This window comes from Chiloscyllium plagiosum, unplaced genomic scaffold (genome assembly GCF_037043375.1).
Source record: "Chiloscyllium plagiosum isolate Xiang-an unplaced genomic scaffold, Cpla_swu_hap1 HiC_scaffold_39, whole genome shotgun sequence".
Taxonomy (NCBI): domain Eukaryota; kingdom Metazoa; phylum Chordata; class Chondrichthyes; order Orectolobiformes; family Hemiscylliidae; genus Chiloscyllium; species Chiloscyllium plagiosum.
In genome coordinates, this window is record NW_028270177.1 from 9,050,936 (window position 1) to 9,070,550 (window position 19,615).

A 19,615-nucleotide genomic window follows, 5' to 3' on the forward strand; every position below is an offset into this window, starting at 1 on the left:
GGAAACTGATTGTCAGCCTGATCAAAAACCCTTAGATTTGAAGTAATGAATTTTCACAGGATTTGCTATTTGTAAGGATCTTGCTGGGATAGAAGGAATAGTGTGAATTTTGAATTCTTCTACTGGTATTTGTACAGAAACTTTTCCAACACTGTGTAGTGTAATTATAGCTCATCATTTTCTTGCTTGATGAACTTTTCATTGTTTGCATTAAATGTACACTGGCAGACTCTTATGAATATGTTCAGTAATTAACTTGCATGGCTTTTAAAAGAAAGAAAGAAAGTTGGGGGTCTCTCAAGCCAGATTTCTAACTTTTCCAGTATTAACATCAGCTGGGGTCGTAATGTGCTGCCCAATAAAATAGTGATTAGTTCCTGCTGCTGAGCATTCCTTGATCAACACATATTTAAAAAAAGTACACAGTTCCCTTAATTCAACACACCTCTAAATATGACCCCAAGATTGTACCTAAAGGATGCATGAGGTTGCTGCTGATAGCAAGCAGACAATTAGTAACTAAATCACCCAAAATGTACTGTTAGTACCTTTGTACCATCACAAACAGTGTCTCCTCACATCAAGTAGCTCAAAATGATATTGTTTTGCAGGAACAAACACTCCTCAGGACCAGGACTGGAGCAAAGCTCAAGGTAGTGAAGCTCATTATAAAGGTGCTGACCATTAGTCAGCAATCCTGAAAAGAAAACTAGGGAAAGGCACTGCCAAAATGAAGCTGTCCCAATTTGTTCCATTTGGATCCATGGGCCATTTTATGGGAAGTGACCTTCCTGCAAGGGGAGGTTCAGGTTTCTCATGTTCATTCAGTTTGAGAGGAATGTGAAGCAAACACAGAAAATGCTGGAGAAGCTCAGCAGGTCTGGCTGCATCAAGAGAAAGAGAAAAAGAGTTAACATTTCAAGTCTGGTCTGACCCTTCTTCAGAACTGCTCTGAGGAAGTCAAACAGGACTCGAAACATTAACTCTGTTTTTCTCTTTCTATCTCTCTCCACAGGTGCTGCCAGACCTGCAGAGTTTCTCTAGCATTCTCTGTGTTGGTTCCAGATTTCCAGCTTCCACGGTATTTTGCTTTTATTTGAGAGAGATGTGAATTTGCTGACTGGTGCTTTGTACATGTTCCAGGTGTGATGCCAAAACATGGGCTGGATGTCTCCATCTGTGAGGTGTTCAGGTTTTATAAGCTGGTTACGCTGAAAGGAATAATTGAACCCATCTCCATGATAGTGCCAAGAAGGGTGAGTGAGATCGGCCATTTTGGTATCTTTTGCTGTTGGTTTGCTTGTGAGGATAGTTACGTTGCTATGATTGGGTCTGCACTGCTTCAGCAGGTGGTGGAAGAGACTTCAGTCAAAACTGTTGAAGAAGAGATTATTTTTATCCATTCCTTCATGGGATGTAAGTGTCACTGCTTAAGCCAACATTTGATGCCCATCCCTGGTTTGCTTTGAGAAGCAGGTGATGAGTTAACACCTTGAGGTGCAGTCATGTTCTCCCCATGTATGTGTGGGTTTCCTCCAGGTGCTCCGGTTTCCTCTCACAGTCCAAAAATGTGCAGGTCAGGTGAATTGGCCATGATAAATTGCCTATGGTGTTCAAGGATGCGTCGGTTGGGTGCATTAGTCAGAGGTAAATGTAGAGTAATAGGAGAGGGAATGGGTCTGGGTGGGATACTCTTCGGAAGGTCGATGTGGACTTGTTAGGCTGAAGGGCCAGTTTCCACACTGTAGGGATTCTATAACCATAACCATCTGTTGGGTAAAGGGACTTGCACTATTCAGTGAGGCAGGGAGTTCCAAGATTTTGACTCATAAAGGAATGATAAAAACTTAATGTCCTAATTTATATAATGTCGGTTCTTAACTCATTTTGAAGTCAGATTGTGCAGACATCAATCTTTTACTTAGGCCAGAAGACATGGGAGCGGAAATAGGCCATTCAGCTCATCAAGTCTGCTCTGCCATTCAATGAGTTCGTGGCTGATCTAATAATCCTCAAATCCACTTTCCTGTTTTTTACCTGTAACTCTTGATTCCCTTACTGATTAAAAATCTGTCTGTCACAGCTCTGAACATATTTAATGATCCAATTTTGACAGTCCTTTGTGGTGAAGAATTCCACAGATTCACTACCCTCTGAAAGGAGAAGTTCACCCTCATCTCTATTAAACAGGTGGCCCATTATTCTAAGATATTGCCCTCTGGTCCTCTACGCTCCCACAAGGAGAAACAACCCTTCCACAATTACCCTGTCAAGTCTCCTAAGATTCTTGAATGTTTCAATCAGGTCACCTCTCCTTCTTCTAAACGCCAATGGGTTTAGGCCCAATGTACTCAATCTCTCCTCATACAAAATTACTGGGTATCAGCCTAGCACTACCAAAGACATTTTTACAAACACCTGCCTACACTCTCTACCTCTGTTATACAAGTTTCTCTTTGGATTTCTTTTTACAAACCCACTACCACCTCACCCAATAACCAACTAAACAAACAATTAACAAGCAGCACAGGCATAAAAAAACAAAAAAACTGGGGAAAACAAGGGAGGGTCTAAATGAAAATGATGTTAAATGGGGAATAACGTACTCCAGCCCCTGCAGACTCTCTGTTCCACTCATTCGTGGATATGCGCGTCATTGGCTGGGCCAGCATTTATTGCCCGTTGATGGTCACACCATTGAACGTCAAGAGGCAGTGATTAAATTGTGACTTATTGGAGATGGTCATTGCCTGGCATTTGTTTTGCCTGAATGTTACTTGTACTTGTCAGCACAAGCCTAGGTATTGTCCACACCTTGTTGCATTTGAACATGGAGTACGTCAGTATCTGAGGAGTCACCAATGGTGCCGAGCAATCATCAGTGAACATGCCCACTTCTGACCTTGTGATGGAGGGAAGATCATTGATGTAGCAGCTGAAGATTGTCGGACCTAGGACACTACCCTGAGGAACTCCTGTGGAGGTCTCTTACAGCTGAGAAACTAACCTCCAACGATCACATTCACCTCCCTACGAGCCAGGTATAACTCAAACCAATGGACACATTTCCCCCACATCCATTGACTCCTGTTTGGAATTGCTCCTTGATGCCACACTCGGTCAAATGCGGCCTTGCTGTCACTCTCCCCTCCCCTCTGGAATTCAGTTCTTTTGTCCAGGTTTGAACCAAGGCTGTAATGAGGTCAGGAGCTGAGTGGCCCTGGCAGAACCCAAACTGGGCGACACTGAGCAGGTTGTTGCTGAGCAGGCGCTGCTTGATAGCACTATTACTGACACCGTCCATCACTTTACTGATGATCAAGAGGAGACTGATGGGGCGGTTATTGGCCGGGTTGGAATTGTCCTGCTTTTTATGGAGGGACATACCTGGACAATTTTCCACCAAGTTGTGAAGGTGCAGAGTTGTCGCTATACTGGAGCAGCTTGGCTTGGGGAGGAACAAGTTCTGGACCACAAGTCGTTAGTACTGTTGCTGGAATGTTGTCAGGGCCTATAGCCTTTGCAGTATCCAGTGCTTCCAATCCTTTTCTGATATCATGTGAGCTGTCTTTTGACTACATTTTAAAAATATAAGTCATAAGTACTAAGTTAGCCTGGAGCAGTGTTTTTTTTTTAAGAGCAATAAGATGGTGCTATTTTCAGGGTCTGTAGATTGTGAAGGAGCAAAGATGGCCTTTAGTAGAGTGATGTGCTCTTCTTGTCAGATGTGGGAGTTTAGGGAGAGTTTCCATGTTTCTGATGATTATGATTGAAGGAAGTGTCTTTGGTTGCAAATCCTATCAAATTGCATGGACTGATTGGAGCGGCAGTTAGAGGGAATGAGGAATTTACAAGAGCTAGGGGGTGTGATGGGTGGCAGTAATTGGAAGGAAGAAAAGCCACAGATACAGTCAAGTAAATGGGTTTACTCCAGGAGAGGTAGGAGGGTAGGAAGCTAGTGCAGGAGTCTCCTGTGGCTATCCCCATCTCAAACAGTATGTTGGTTTGGAAAATGTAAGGGGTGATGGACTCTCAGGGGAATGTAGCATGAACAACCAAGTTTCTGGTATCAAGAATGGTTCTAATGTAATGAGGGGTATGTCAGGTTCCAAGCGATTGATTGTGATAGGGGACTCTCTGGTCAGAGGCACAGACAGAGGTTTCTGTGACTTGCAGCGAAAAAGCAAAATGGTGTGTGGCCTCCCTGGTGCCAGTTTCAAGGATATCTTGGAGAGAGTGCAGAATGTTCTCAAAGGGGAGAGGGACCAGCAGGAGCTCATTGTACACACTGGAACGAACAACATTGCAAGGGAAAAGGATGAGATTCTGAAGGGAGAATATAGAAAGTTAGGCAGGAATTTAAAAAGGAGGTCCTTGAGGGAAGAAATATCTGGATTACTCCCGGTGCTACAAGCTAGTGAGGGTAGGAATAGGAAGGTAGAACAGATGAATGCATGGCTGTGGAACTGGTGCAGGGGAGAAGGGTTCACATTTTTGGTTTACTGCAATCTCACTTGGGGTAGAAGTGACCTGTACAGGAAGGATGGATTGCACCTGAATTGGAAGGGGATTAATATACCGACAGGAAGATTTGTTAGAGCTGTTCGGGAGAATTTAAACTAGTAAGGTGGAAGTCAGGGGTGGGACCCAGGGAGATAGTGAGGAAAAAGATCAATCTGAGACTGGTACAGTTGGGAAAAGGAGTGAGTCAAACAGTCAGGGCATGCAGGAACAAAGCAGAGAACAAGGTGGATAAATTAAACTGCATTTATTTCAAAGCAAGAGGCCTAACAGGAAAGGAGATGAACTCAGGGCATGGTTAGGAACACGGGACTGGGATATCATAGCAATTACAGAGATGTGGTTCAGGGATGGACAAGTCTGGCAGCTTAATGTTCCAGGATACAAATAGAAGGATAGGAAGGGAGGCAGGAGAGAGAGGGGTGGTGGTGGTGGCGGGGAGGGGGAGGTGGGGAGTAGCATTTTTGATAAGGGATAGCATTACAGCTGTGCTGAGGGAGGATATTCCTGGGAATACATCTAGGGAAGTTATTTGGGTGGAACTGAGGCATAAGAAAGGGATGGTCACCTTATCGGGATTGTATTATAGACCCCCTAATAGTCAGAAGGAAATTGAGAAACAAATTTGTAAGGAGATCTCAGTTATCTGTAAGAATAATAGGATGGTTTTATGGTAGGGGATTTTGACTTTCCAAACATAGACTGGGACTGCATAATGATAAGAGTTTAGATGGAGTGGAATTTGTTAAGTGTGTACAAAAACACTTTCTGATTCAGTATGTGGATGTACCTAGTAGTGAAGGTTCAAATCTTGTCCTACTCTTGGGAAATAAGGCAAGTCAAATGACTGTGGTGTCAGTGGGGGAGCACTTTGGGGCCAGAGACCATAATTCTATTATTTTTAAAAAGGTGATGGAAAAGGATAAGCCAGATCTAACAGTTGAAGTTCTAAATTGGAGGGAGACCAGTTTTGACAGTATTAAGCAAGGACTTTCAAAAGCTGACTGAGTGCAGATGTTCACAGGTAAAGGGACGGTTGGAAAATGGGAAGCCTTCATAAATGAGATAACAAGAATCCAGAGAAAGTATATTCCTGTCAGGGTGAAAGGGAAGGCTGGTAGGAATAGGGAATGCTGGATGACTAGAGAAATTGAGGTTTTGGTTAAGAAAAAGAAAGAAGCATATATCAGGTATAGACAGGATAGATCAAGTGAATCCTTAGAAGAGTATCAAGGCAGTAGGAGTATATTTAAGGGGGAAATCAGGAGGGCAAAAAGGGGACATGAGATAGCTTTGGCAAATAGGGTTAAGGAGAATCCAAAGGGATTTTATGAATATATTAAAGATAAAAGGGTAACTAGGGAGAGAATAGGGCCCCTCAAAGATCAGCAAGGCAGCCTTTGTGTGGAGCCACAGGAGATGGGGGAGATACTAAATGAGTATTTTGCATCAGTATTTACTGTAGAAAAAGATATGGAAGATATAGAATGCGGGGAAATAGATGGTGACATCTTGAAAAATGTCCATATTACAGAGGAGGAAGTGCTGGATGTCTTGAAATGCATAAAAGAGGATAAATCTCTGGGACCTGATCAGGTGTACCCTAGAACTCTGTGTGAAGCTAGGCAAGTGATTGCTCGGCCTCTCGCTGAGATATTTGTATCATCGAAAGTCACAGGTGAGGTGCCGGAAGACTGGAGGTTGGCTAACATGGTGCCACTGTTTAAGAAGGGTGGTAAGGACTTGCCAGGGAACTATAGACCAGTGAGCCTGACCTCGATGGTGGGCAAGTTGTTGGAGGAAATCCTGAAGGATAGGATTTACATATATTTGGAAAGGCAAGGACTGATTAGGGATAGTCAACATGGTTTTGTGCATGGAATACATGGAGAACTAGTTATTTGGGTACAGAACTGGCCGAAGGTAGATGTCAGAGTGTGGTGGTGGTGCTTTTCAGACTGGAGGCCTGTGACCAGTGGAGTGCCACAAGGATCGGTGCTGGGTCCACTGCTTTTCAACATTTATATAAATGATCTGGATGCGAGCATAAGAGGTATAGTTTGTAAGTTTGCAGATGACACCAAAATTGGAGGTGTAGTGGACAGCGAAGAAGGCTACCTCAGATTACAACAGGATCTGAACCAGATGGGCCAATGGGCTGAGGAGTGGCAGATGGAGTTTAATTCAAATAAATGTGAGGTGCTGCATTTTGGAAAAACAAGTCAGAGCAGGACTTATACACTTAATGGTAAGGTCCTGGGGAATGTTACAGAACAAAGAGACCTTGGAGTGCAGGTTCATAGCTCCTTGAAAGTGGAGTCGCAGATAGATTGGATAGTAAAGAAGGTGTTTGGTATGCTTTCCTTTATTGGTCAGAATACTAAGTACAGGAGTTGGGAGGTCATGTTGCAGCTGAACAGGACATTGGTCAGGCCACTTTTGGAATATTGTGTGCAATTCTGGTCTTCCTCATCGAGGAAGGATGTTGTGAAACTTGAAAGGGTTCAGAAACGATTTACAAGGACATTGCCAGGGTTGGAGGATTCGTGCTACAGGGAGAGGCTGAATAGACTGGGTTTGTTTTCCCTGGATTCTCGAAGGCTGAGGGGTGACTTTATAGAGTTTATAAAATCATGGGGTCATGGATGGGGTAAATAGACAAGGTCTTTTCCCTGGGCTGGGGGAGTCCAGAACTAGAGGACATAGGTTTAGGGTGAGAGGGGAAAGATTTAAAAGGGACCTAAGGGGTAACTTTTTCACTCAGAGGGTGGTGCATGTATGGAATGAGTTGCCAGAGGAAGTGGTGGAGGCTGGTACAATTGCGACATTTAAAAGGCATCTGGATGGGTATATGTATAGGAAAGGTTTAGAGGGGTATGGGCCAGACTCTGGCAAATAGGACTAGATTAGGTTAAGGTATTTAGTTAAAAATCATGCAACACCAGGTTATAGTCCAACAGGTTTAATTGGAAGCACTAGCTTTTGGAGGGGTGCTCCTCCACCAGGTGATTGTGCTTCATCAGGTGGATGAAGGAGCAGCACTCCGAAAGGTAGTGTGGTTTCAAATAAACCTGTTGGACTATAATCTGGTGTTGTGGGATTTTTAACATTCTATACCCCAGTCCAACACCGGCACCTCCAAATCATGTTAAGATATCTGGTCAGCATGGATGAGTTGGACTGAAGGTTCTGTTTCCGTGCTGTACGTTTCTATGACTACCACTCTAAGAGTGAATCGAATTGGTTGAAGACTGATATCTGTGATGCTGGGGACCTCTGGAGGAAGCCATGATGGATCATCCACTTGACACTTCTGACTGAAGATTGCTGTGAAAGCTTCAGTCTTATCTTTTGCAGTGATGTGCTGGGCTCTTCCATCATTGAGGATGGGGATATTTGTGGAGCCTCCTCTTCCAGTGAGTTGTTTAATTGTTCACCACCATTCACGACTGGCTGTGGCAGGATTGCAGAGCTTAGATCTGTCTATCAGTTGCTGCTTATGCTGTTTGGCATGCAAGTAGCCCTATTTGGCAACCTCACCAGGTTGACAGCTCATCTTCTGGTGCGCCTGATGCTGCTCCTGTCATGCCCTCCTGGACTCTCCATTGAACCAGGGTTGATCCCCTGGCTTGATGGTAATGATTGAGTGGGGGATATGCCAGACCATGAGGTTACAGATTGTGCTGGAGTACAATTCTGCTGCTGTTGATGGCCCTCAATGTCTTATGGATGCCCAGGATCTTGAGTTTCTAGATCTGTTCGAAGTCTGTCCCACTTAGCGCTGTGATAGTGCCACACAACACGATGGGGGATATTCTCAATGTGAAGGCAGGACTTCATCTCCTATTATGGACAGTTGCATCTGCAGCTGGAATATTTGTAAGGGTAAGGTTAAGTATGTTTTTCTCTGTTTTAGGTTCCCTCACCATCTACTGCAGACCCAGTCTAGCAGCTATGTCTTTTAGGACCCGACCAGCTCGATCAGTAATGCTGCTACCAAGCCATTCTTGGTGGTGGACATTGAAATCCCCCACATAGAGTACAGTTTGCACCCTTGCCACCCTCAGTGTTCAACATGGAGGAATATTGGTTCATCAGCCGAGGGAGGATGGTACACGGTTAATCTACAGGAAATTTCATCACCCTTCTTTAACCAGAAGGCACCAGACTTCTTGAGGTCCAGTATCAATGTTGAGGAGTCGCAGGGCAATTCCCTCCCAACTATATCCCACTGTGCTGCCCCCTCTCCTGGGCCTGTCCTGCCAGACGGGCAGACAATGGGGACACAAGCTGACATCTTTCAGCGGGTAATGCTCATCCTCACCCTGCTAATCAAATCATTGACCCTGACATTAATCCATTTCCTTTTGACTTGTAGATTTTCCTAGAGAGCTCCCTCAATGATATGAATAAGGATGAGCTGTCTTCACAGAAATGATTTGAAGGAAAATTTCTTCATATAAATCTGACTTTTTTTTAAAAAAGTGATTTGACCTTCCATGTGGAGTCAAATCCTGTTTGATAACATTCTTGTGAAGTGCCTTGGGATAAAAAGGAACTACATAAATGCAAATTGTTGTAGGTCAGACTCTCTCTAATCGTGAATTTGTCCTAAGTCCCTTTAAATCAGGCCAACACTGAAAGCCATTGAACTATACAACCTTCACTGTGTGGAAATTCATATTAACTGATCAGCTAAAGAAAGGATCTTTTTAATCTGTTGCCATGTCAACACACCGATTGAAACAAAAGCTGTTTTTAAGAGTATTCGGATTGATTTCTCCTGCTTTAATCTACAGGGTAATCACTTTCAGAATCAAATGTTGCTCCACTGTGTCTCAATTAAACCAACCCCCGAACACCCAAGGCTCCCCCCCACCCCCCCCCCATGCATCAGTTTCCTCCAATAGTATTAAACAGAAATAAATCCAGTGAACTCCCCAATGACCCAGTTTGCAAAGATGACCAGGGGCTACAAACAAGAGAGGATCCAGCCTCGATGCATGGTCCATGCTGACAGTCTGAATCATCTCCTTCAGGACAAGGAGGAAGGAAATGTGAGGGGGCAAGTTCCTTTTCAAAACAAAACATGTGAAATAAGGGATAGCATTTTGTTTTCCAGAAGGTAACCTGTAATCATTTTCCTAATTTCGTTCACCACCACCTCTCTGCACCTGTGAGAGGGAAACAGCTGCAGAGAGTTTTTCTCCCAGTCCTTTGGCTAGCCCCATCTTCACACTGTCAGAAAAATGCGAAGAAACTTGGCATGAGGTGGCACCTCCCTCAATTCTTATTCCCTTTGAAGAGAGAGGTGTGGCTCCACAATAGGAATACTCCGTCAGAGACTGAGATCAAGACCAGCAGGAAGATGAAGGAGAGGGCAAAGTAAGTATTTCCTCTGGTGGGGGTGACTGCAGAATAAAAGGGACATAACCCTTTTAAGAAGGGGTTAAAGTCAGGCAAGCACACTAACACCTCTACTTCCCCAGGAGGCTAAAGAAATTCAGCATTACCAATTTTTACCAATGCCCCACAAAAAGCATCCTATCTGGATGATTCGCAGCTTGATATGGCAACTGCTCTGCCCAAGACGGCAAGAAATTACAGAAAGCTGTGAACACAACCCAGTCCATCACAAAAAACCAGACTTCTATCCATGAACTCCATCTATACCTCCCACTGCCTCAGGAAAGCAACCAACTTGATCAAAGACCCCTCCTGCCCCAGGTATACTCTCTCCCACCCTTTTCCATCAGACAGAAGATACAAAAGTTTGAAAAGACATGCCAACAGATTACAGAACAACCTCTTCCCTGCTGTTATCAGACTTATGAACGACCATTTGTAAATGAGAGTTGACCTTTCTCTGCACCTTCTCTGTAGCTGTAAGACTATATTCTATATACTGTTCTATTACCCTGATGTAGTTCTGTAAGGTATGATTTGCCTGGATAGCACTCAAAACAATACTATTCATTGTATCTCAGTGCATGTGACAATAATCAATCAAATCAAATCAAATCAAAGCACTAGGCCTTTAGGGCAGTGTGGGGAAATACTTCCTCACAGCAAAGGGAAGCCAGAATCTGGAACCATAAACCCTAACCCTAGACCCTAACCCTACATCATAGCCCCTAAACCCTAAACCCAAACCCAAACCCTAACCCTAAACCCTAATTTTAACCCTAAACCATAACCCTAACGCTAACCCTAATCACTAACCCACAACCCTAACCCAAAACCCTAACCATAATCCCTAAACCTTAACCACACACCCTAACCCTGAACCCTAAACCTAAATGCTAAACCCTAAACCCTAACCCTAAACATTATACCTTAACCCCCCACCCTAACCCTGAACCCTAAACCTAAATGCTAAACCCTAAACCCTAACCCTAACCCTAACCCTAAACCCTAACTCTAACCCTAAACCCTAACCCTAACCCTAATCCCTAAACCTTAACCCCACACCCTAACCCTAAACCTAAACGCTAAACCCTAACCCTAACCCTAACCATTTCCAAAATGAAAACTGTCAAGGCTTGGGATGATTCAAAAATTTCCAAGCAAGGATTGGTTTTTTTTGATGGGGTAAGGAACCCAATTGGGGCAGAGGGAGTGAAGCTGCTGAATGGCTGTGATCTAATGGAATGAAAGCAAAGGGAACTGAATTGCCTCTTCTTGCCTCATTGTAACAAGGCGTTACTGAAATCTTCATTGGGGACATCCAACTGCGTCCAGCTGTGGTATTCAAAAAGCACAGCTAGCAGAAATGTGGGTGATTTCTAAAAAGGATAGATTGGGTTTCCGGCAGAAGTAGTGATTATGCAAGTAAACAAATAAAATCCAGGTTAAAAAAACTCAGAGACCTGGAAAATGATCTGCTATCTTAAGTTTAAATCAGTTCAATCAATTAACAAAATCTGCGATAGGAAGTTAGCATGAGTGACGGCAAACATGGAAATCATTGGAAAAACCCTCCAGTCTCTTGAGAAGGAAATCTACCATTCCTTACCTGGTCTGGCCAAGATGTGACTCCAGACCCACAGCAATGTGGTTAGTTGAATCTTAGCTGGCACCTGAAACAGCTGGGCAAACCACTCCATTGTATTCACCAGCTTCCCTCATGGGCAAGTAGCAATGGGTAATAATTACTGGCCTTGCCGAGAAACACACATCCTGTAAGTGAATGAAAAAGTAGTTTCAACCTGCTTATCATGTTGGGAACAGAATAACTAGCATTAGGCAGCATTAAAGGAACTTGTGATTACTCTGTCCTTAACTGAGTTTAATTCCTCTTTGCTTTCAGTCTGAAACGTACCAAGAGGATATCTACCCAATGACGTCTGGGACTGAACCTGCACTCACAGCAGACGAGTGGCTCAGCGGCATGAACAGAGGTCTCAATGTTCCTGTTAATATTCGTAACACTAATGCACAGCACCAATTGTATCTCACAGTACTACTGGCAACCTCATGCAGAAGTTCATGCAATTCTGATGACAATTACAGCCAGGATTAAAGTACAATTGGACATCAACCTACAAACCCCAAAACTTGCAATTACTATGATTGCGACTCATTTAATCTTTAAAGTTATTTGCTGATGAACCTCAAAGGTCTACATTAGGAATCAACTGCCAAACTGAAGGAAAATAATTGGAGTCATAGAGATGTACAGCACAGAAACCCTTTGGTCCAACTCGTCCATGCTGACCAGATATCCTAAACTAATCTAGTCCCGTTTGCCAGCATTTGGCCCATTTCCCTGGAAACCCTTTCTATTCATATACACATCCAGATGCCTTTTAAATGCTGTAATTGTACCAGCCTCCACCACTTCCTCTGGAGGTCATTCCATACACACACCACCTTCTGCATGAAAAAGTTGTCCCTTAGGTCCCTTTTAAATCTTTCCCCTTTCACCCTAAACCTATGCCCTCTAGTTCTGGACTCCACCACCCCAGGAAAAAGACCTTGTCTATTTACCCTATCCATGTCCCTCATGATTTTATAAATCTCAATAAGGTCATCTGTGGTGCACCTCACATTTCCCATGGGAGGTTTCACTGTATTATAAAGGCTGGATCATGGTGTATCATGCAAACATTTCAGAGAATATGCAGTGCAAGAACAAGCCATTTAATTCAATCAGTGTGTGTCTGGGTTAATGTTGTACTCAAGCCTCCTCCCATCCTTCCTCGACTGAATCAAGCAGCTTAGTTGGTGACAGCCTCTGAGTCACCAATGTTTCAGGATCGGACTCCTGTGGCCTGAGGATTTGTTTGTCAGTGTTGTAAAGAATTTATATTAGGACCACGTCATATGTCAAATCCATAATCATGATCCTGTACTTGTGATTCCACACCCATTCTGCTTGAGTTGTAATCCTGCTCAAACTGGTCATAGCACAAATTACGAAGAAACAGTGAGGTAGATTTTTGTCCTTCTCATCTGGGCGGCATACTGAGTCGAGTGTGGTTGTTAACATTTTTTAACAAATGGAATAGAGTAAAATTGTAAAGAAACAGACTGCAGTTCAGTTGATAACACAAATCACTCCAGGGTTTGAGTACCTAATTGAAGGATGGTGCTTTGATGCAGTGCTGAGGGAGTGCTGCACTAGCAGAGATGCTACCTTTCTGAATAGCTATTAAACTGAAGCCTCAGTGACCTGTTTGGGTGGGTCTTACAGACTCTATGGCACTATTGTGAAGGACAGGCAAGTTCTCCCCAGACCCTTTAACTAACATCACAGAAACAGATTAAATTGTTATTGTCGCAGGTCTGTTTATGGGATCTTGCTTTGTACAAATTGACCACCCCATTTCCTACATTAAACTACACCACGAAAGAGCTTAATTTGCTCTTAGGATTTTGAGTTGTGAAAGGCACTATATAAATGCCCAACATTTCCTTTAGTGAGATCTATGCTGGTTATTCTGTGTACGAGCAACCCTCCTCACCTTACTGTCTTCCACCTCATCAACATATACTTCTCCTTCAATATCCAATTAAATTTCTCTCGTTTAATGACATAATTTTTTTCCTTTCAGAGTTTTTCAGGTAAGATTCCAAATCCCCTGTCCTAGCTCCTCTTCATGTTGCATTTTGATACCTCACTCGAGTAGCTAATTGCGAGAACCCGGATGTTAATGTTAACAGGCTATTCAACTGTGAAAAGCAACACGTTTGTACCAAATCCTGGTGTCATTCCAAAAGCCACAGTAACATGTTTACATTCACTGGGTGGGAATTGGGAGCCAGAATGGGAATTGTCATATAGACCCTTCCACGTTATCACCCTGTCCTTGCAATGTGATCTTTTCCAGCTCCATTTTGTAAATGCCAATCTTCTGCATCTCAGTCACAGTATGTTCCTTGTGTTTTTCTGCTCTTCCACTGGGGCAGGACTTTGTAACCTCACTTCAAAAGATGCAAATTGCATTGGAGTAAGCAAGTATTCCAGGTAGCCACATGGGCGAGGACTTTGGGTCGTGTTGTAGAACAGAGAGACCGAGGGGTTCAACACCATCATTCTTTGAGGTCTGCATCCCATATAGACAGGGTAGTTAAGAAGGTGTTTGGCATGCTTGCCAACATTGCTTAGCTTTTGTGAGTATAGGAGTTGGGATGTCATGTCGAGGTTGTACAGGCTGTTAGTGAGGCCTCTCCTGGAATACTGTGTCCAGTTCTGGTCACCCAGTTATAGGGAGGATATTATTAAGCTGGAGAAGATTCAGAAGAGATTTACCAGGGGTATGGGAGGTTTGAGTTATAAAGAAAGGCTGGAAAGGCTGGGCCTTCTTTCACTGGAGCGTAGGAGGTTGAGAGGCGACCTGATAGAAGTTAATAAAATAATGAGGGGTATAGATAGAGTCAATGGCAGTTGTCTTTTCCCTAGAATGGGGCATTTCAAGAGTAGGGGGAAATTTTCAAGATGAGAAGAGGGAGATTTAGAAAAGACATCGGGGCAGATTCCTTACACAGAGGGTGGTTTGTGTGTGGAATGAACAACTTTTAAAAGACATTTGGATAAGTACGTGAATAGGAAAACTTTCGAGGGATATGGGCCAGGAGCCGGCAGGTGGGATTAGTTTAGTTTGAGATTATGTTCGGCATAGACTGGTTGGGCCGAAGGGTCTGTTTCTGTGCTGAGGACCCTGTAGGAGGACACCAGAAGTCAAGCTTTACTGAATTTCAGGCTTATTCACAAAATTAAACATTATAGCATTCCTGACTCAACTATTTAATAAATTTCTTTTTATATGTACTTGAGTAATTATCCACACTTGAAGTCACAGACACAGGAGGAGAAAAAAAGTGTAAACCTCCAAATCCCCTTCCCTCCTATCCGTCATCAGTGTTGTATAGATATTTGATAAAGGAGATGTTTGTGTTTCTGAAGCCCCCATTACTGTGTGGTCAGTTTTTTTTACAAAAACTACCAGCGAACACCTTTTTGCGGGAGAACTGAACAAAGGTGCAGAGGAGATTTACTAGGATGTTGTTTGGTATGGAAGGAATGTCTTACAAGGAAAGGCTGAGGGCCTTGAGGCTGTTCTCGTTAGAGAGAAGAAGGTTGAGAGGTGACTTAATAAAGACATACAAGATAATCAGAGGGTTAGATAGGGTGGACAGGGAGAGCCTTTTTCCAAGTATGGGGACGGCAAACACGAGGGGACACAAATTTAAAGTGGGGGGAGATAGATATAAGACAGATGTCACAGGTAGTTTCTTTACTCAGAGCGTAGTAAGGGTATGGAATGCTTTGCCTGCAACGGTAGTAGATTCGCCAAGTTTAAGTACATTTAAGTCGTCATTGGACAAGCATATGGACATACATGGAATAGCGTAGGTGGGATGGGCTTCAGATTAGTATGACAGGGCGGCGCAACATCGAGGGCCGAAGGGCCTGTACTGCGCTGTAATGTTCTATGTTCTATGTTTTATGTTAAAGAGGACATTTAGTCACATGCACACATTGAAAGAAACTGATACAATGACATTCACACACGAAAAATGTAGTTTAAGAGAACTCTCAAAACATATTAAATCCAAAGGAATCATTGTCTGTTCACATTTCTTTGACTGTCCAAAGGAGGAATCTCTTTCCACTCGACTTCCCTTTCAGATAAGTAGTGGAACAGGCTCAAGGGCTGAATGGTCTACTCTTGTTCCTATGTCCCTAGATAGCTGAGGGTGGGATTCTTGGATTTATTGCATGGTTTTATTGAAGAGAACACTGCTCAGCAGGTCTTGTAGACAAGTACTTCTGGCTGCTCTGTCAGAAGGTCCGATGTCTTTACGGGCAAACTCAGGATTTTGGAACCAAATTTGAATTTTCAGGTAAGCTCTGACAATAGCAGGTTGAAATTCCAGAAGGGAGTGTTCATCCATTCAAGGGGAGATTCCCCTCTCCCCCCCCCCACTCCCAACCCATTATTATTCAGTTCAGAATTTGGAAGATGGATAATCTCTGTTGAAGTTACAAAAGTGACCTGACCCTCTTGCTGTCAATGTTAGTTCATCAGTATCCATTTTAACAAAAGTTTCAACATGTATAAAATCTTCCTGTCTATACTGCCTTAACAATATTTAACCTTACTTCACACAATTAACACTGTTAGTGATGAAGAAGAGGACATTTGGTCCATCATTTATTAACTGTGCATTACTTATTGTCCCATGACACCACCTGATTCAAAGGTTTGGTCAGTGCTACCCTACCTGAAGAGCACTCTAATCACGGTCCTCCAACTATGTTTGGGTATCAATCCCTTGTTTAAATGCTAGCAATCCCCAGGTTCTGGAATATTTCAACATCACCTCCTCTCTCCTCCCCCCTTTAAGAGTTTCCTTAAAGCCTGACACTTCGACCATGTTGCTGGTTACACATGCAATTTCTCCACTCTTAGCTCTGTATCAGATTTCATTCAATTATGCTACTGCAAGTTTGTCATGTTGGAGGTGCTATATAAATGCATATTGGTTTTGCTTCATCTAAAGTCATGTTCTGAATTTTTCAAATATATAATTGACATAGAAACATAAAAAGTAGGCAGAGGAATAGGCCATTCGGCCCTTCCAGCCTGCCCCGCCATTCAATAAGCTCATGGCTGATCATCCAACTCAGTTCTCTGTTACTGCTTTTTCTCAATACCCTTTGATCTCTTTATCGCAAAGAACTATATTTAACAACTTCTGAAAAAAACTCAACCACTTTCTGTGGCAGGGAATTCCACAGACACACCAGTCTCCAGGTGAAGAAATTTCTCTTCCTCTCAGTCTGAAATGGCCTCCCTGTATCCTTTGACAGTGACACACTTTAATATGAAACATAACATTGATTTTGCTAAGAACAAAATAGTCTATGGGAGAAAGAAATGCTAATTGATTTCTTTTTAGGATTCCGTGATCTGGATGTGGGAATATGCGACACTTCAAGCATATCAAGATTGTGTTATTTCTAAACAAAAAAATCCAAAACACTGCAGATGCTGGAATTGGAAACAGCGATAAAATCCCTGCTGAGCTTTTCCAGCAACTTTTGTTTTAGTTTCGTCATTTCAAGTCAACCGTTTTCATGAGCTCTTATGCTTTGTGTGGTTTGTTTTGTGTCGCAGATCCAATTCTCATGTCTTTGAAGGAAGGTTACAAATCAACAAACGTTGCTTTCAAAGTGCCTAAAAAGGACAAGAAGAGTGTCGTTGTAAACGGAATCGATCTGTTAGAAAACGTGCCTCCTCGGACGGAGAATGAGGTGAGTCCGGAGAAATCCTGCAGGCAGCAGTTTGAACTCACTGTGATCTCTTCCCAAGCCCTTGCCTCTCCTGGAAAGAGTGAGGACTGCAGATGCCGGAGATCAGAGTCAAAAAGTGTGGCACTGGAAAAGCACAGCCGGTCAGGCAGCATCCGAGGAGCAGGAGTGTTGGGCATAAGCCCTTCATCAGGAATGCCATCAATTCTCCTGCTCCTCGGATGCTGCCTGACCTGCTGTGCTTTGCCAGCACCACACATTTTGACCCTTGTGTCTCCTGTCCATTTGGACAGATCAAAACCCCATCTGCCCTCTCAAGTGGCTGGGAAAGGGTCACTGGAATATTTCAGAAAGAGCAGGGCCATTCTCCCCAGAGTCCTGGTCAGCATTTCTCCCTGATCTGAAATCTATAGGATTGAGGAACTGGCCATGAAATGTTAATTGTGGCTTATTTGGTAGCTCTCTTGTGTCCTGAGTCAGACACTGAGTGCTTGAACACAGAAATCCTGGCAGACACTCCAGTGCAGTACTGAGTGACTGCTGCACAGTCACAGGGACAAACTTCACATGAGGACTCCATCTGAAGCTGTACCTGCCCCCTCAGATGGATGTAAAGGATCCCATTATGAGGATCTAGGTTGAGGACTCTAGGTCTGTACTCAGTGGAGTTTAGAAGGATGAGGGAGCATCTCACTGAAACTTACAATATACTAAGAGGCCTGGATAGAGTGGATGTGGAGAAGGTGTTTCCACTTGTAGGAGAAGCCTGAAGGTGAAGGGCCAACCCTTTGGAACTGAGATGAAGAGGAATTTCTTCAGCCAAAGGATGGTTTATCTGTGGAACCAACTGCTGCAGAAGGCTGTGGAGGACAAGTTATTGAGTGTACTTAAGACAGAGATAGATATGTTCTTGGTTAGTGAGAGGATCAAGGATTATGGAGAGAAGGCAGGGGAATGGGGTTAAGAAACATATCAGCCATGATTGAATGGTGGAGCAGATTTGATGGGCTGAACGGCCTAATTCTCCTCCTATATCTTATGGTTTTATGGTTGCCCTGTTTTGAAGAAGAGCAGGTGTCTGGTGTCTGAGCTATTATTTATCCCTCAACAAAATGAAATTGTCTCACTGTCATTTGTGGGAATTTTTTGGGGGCACCAAATTCTGTTTTGTATTTCTTAGGTTAGAACATTGACTACTCTTTGAAATCACTCCCGTGACTGATTTATGAAAAGCAGGAGGGCATGGAGTTTTTTCCAATCCTTAATGAGAAGAGTGGCCTATACTCATTCAGATTAGATATTAGTTCCGATCCTTAGTCTCTGATTACTGCTGGAACCATTAATCTATCACAGCTTGTCTCAGTAAAGCAAGACCAGGAAGTGGGAAACATTACTGAGCTTTATCTTGCAACAAAATGCTGGTATATGGTAACACCAAGAATGGATTCATTTATTGTGCTGAGTAGAGTGCAATTACTTACTGACCAGGTTGGCACAGTGGCACCTGGGCAGCTTATTGTGATGATGCTGTGGTTTTAAGAGGTGTATTTTCTCCTCTTTTATTCAAAGAGAGCTTTTAAGACAGAGGTGCCAAGCTACATACTTGGCAAGCCAGTGAAGTAAACAACTTGTGAGGGACTTGGATTTTTTAAGTTGAAACAATAGAAGCAGCCTGGATGGGTGTAACCAGCTCTCACAGTCCAGGATTTCTAAGGTTTTTACGTTTAGCTTTAAGCAATTGCTGTTTTGAGCTTGAAGAAGTGAAGTCTATCTTTTCCCTCACTCGGTTACAGCTAGAAGCTGGGGTTTCTCTCCACTGCTGGGTTACCTTTGAGATAAATCTATTTTTCTGAATTTGCCTTTTTGCCAAGGGCGTGTCTGCACATGTTGCTATACAGTTGATTCTGCTATAACATGCATTTCTTCAACACAAATTGGCTATAACGCGATTGAAGAATTTAGACCATTATTTGTAGAAACCAAACTTTCCTTACCTATGTTGGCTAATAATGTGATTCCAGACCCATTGGTTCAAATGGAGCTGCTATTATGTGATTTTCTTATAATGCGGGATCACATAGGAACAGAACTATTGTGTTATATCAGAACAGACTGTGTTGCTATGTTAGAACTGGTTACTGTGTCTACTATTCTGTGAAGTTTTCCAGTAGAGTTAAATTATTCAAAGTTCTTCTCTGTTTTGCTTGTATCTTAATTATAGCATTTAAATAAGTTGTGTTTTTCCTTAATGTCGAATCATTTGACCAGTGGCATTGCATGTGGAACAAGGCACTTTAAATTTACCTTTAAAAATAAGATAACATTAGGCTCTGG

The 19,615-nt window shown here is 43.0% G+C and overlaps 1 protein-coding gene across 2 annotated transcripts in view; it reads left to right on the plus strand.

Annotated features, from left to right (window-relative positions):
* The window catches only part of coro2ba (coronin, actin binding protein, 2Ba), a 206,533-nt gene that overhangs the window by 178,689 nt on the left and 8,229 nt on the right, over positions 1 to 19,615 (plus strand). For both annotated transcript variants that reach the window (XM_087981465.1, XM_087981466.1), the window contains exons 9-11: positions 1,144 to 1,256; positions 11,831 to 11,921; positions 17,148 to 17,284. In XM_087981465.1, the coding sequence (XP_087837591.1) occupies positions 1,144 to 1,256; positions 11,831 to 11,921; positions 17,148 to 17,284 (341 nt within the window). The remainder of the gene's footprint in view (positions 1 to 1,143; positions 1,257 to 11,830; positions 11,922 to 17,147; positions 17,285 to 19,615) is intronic.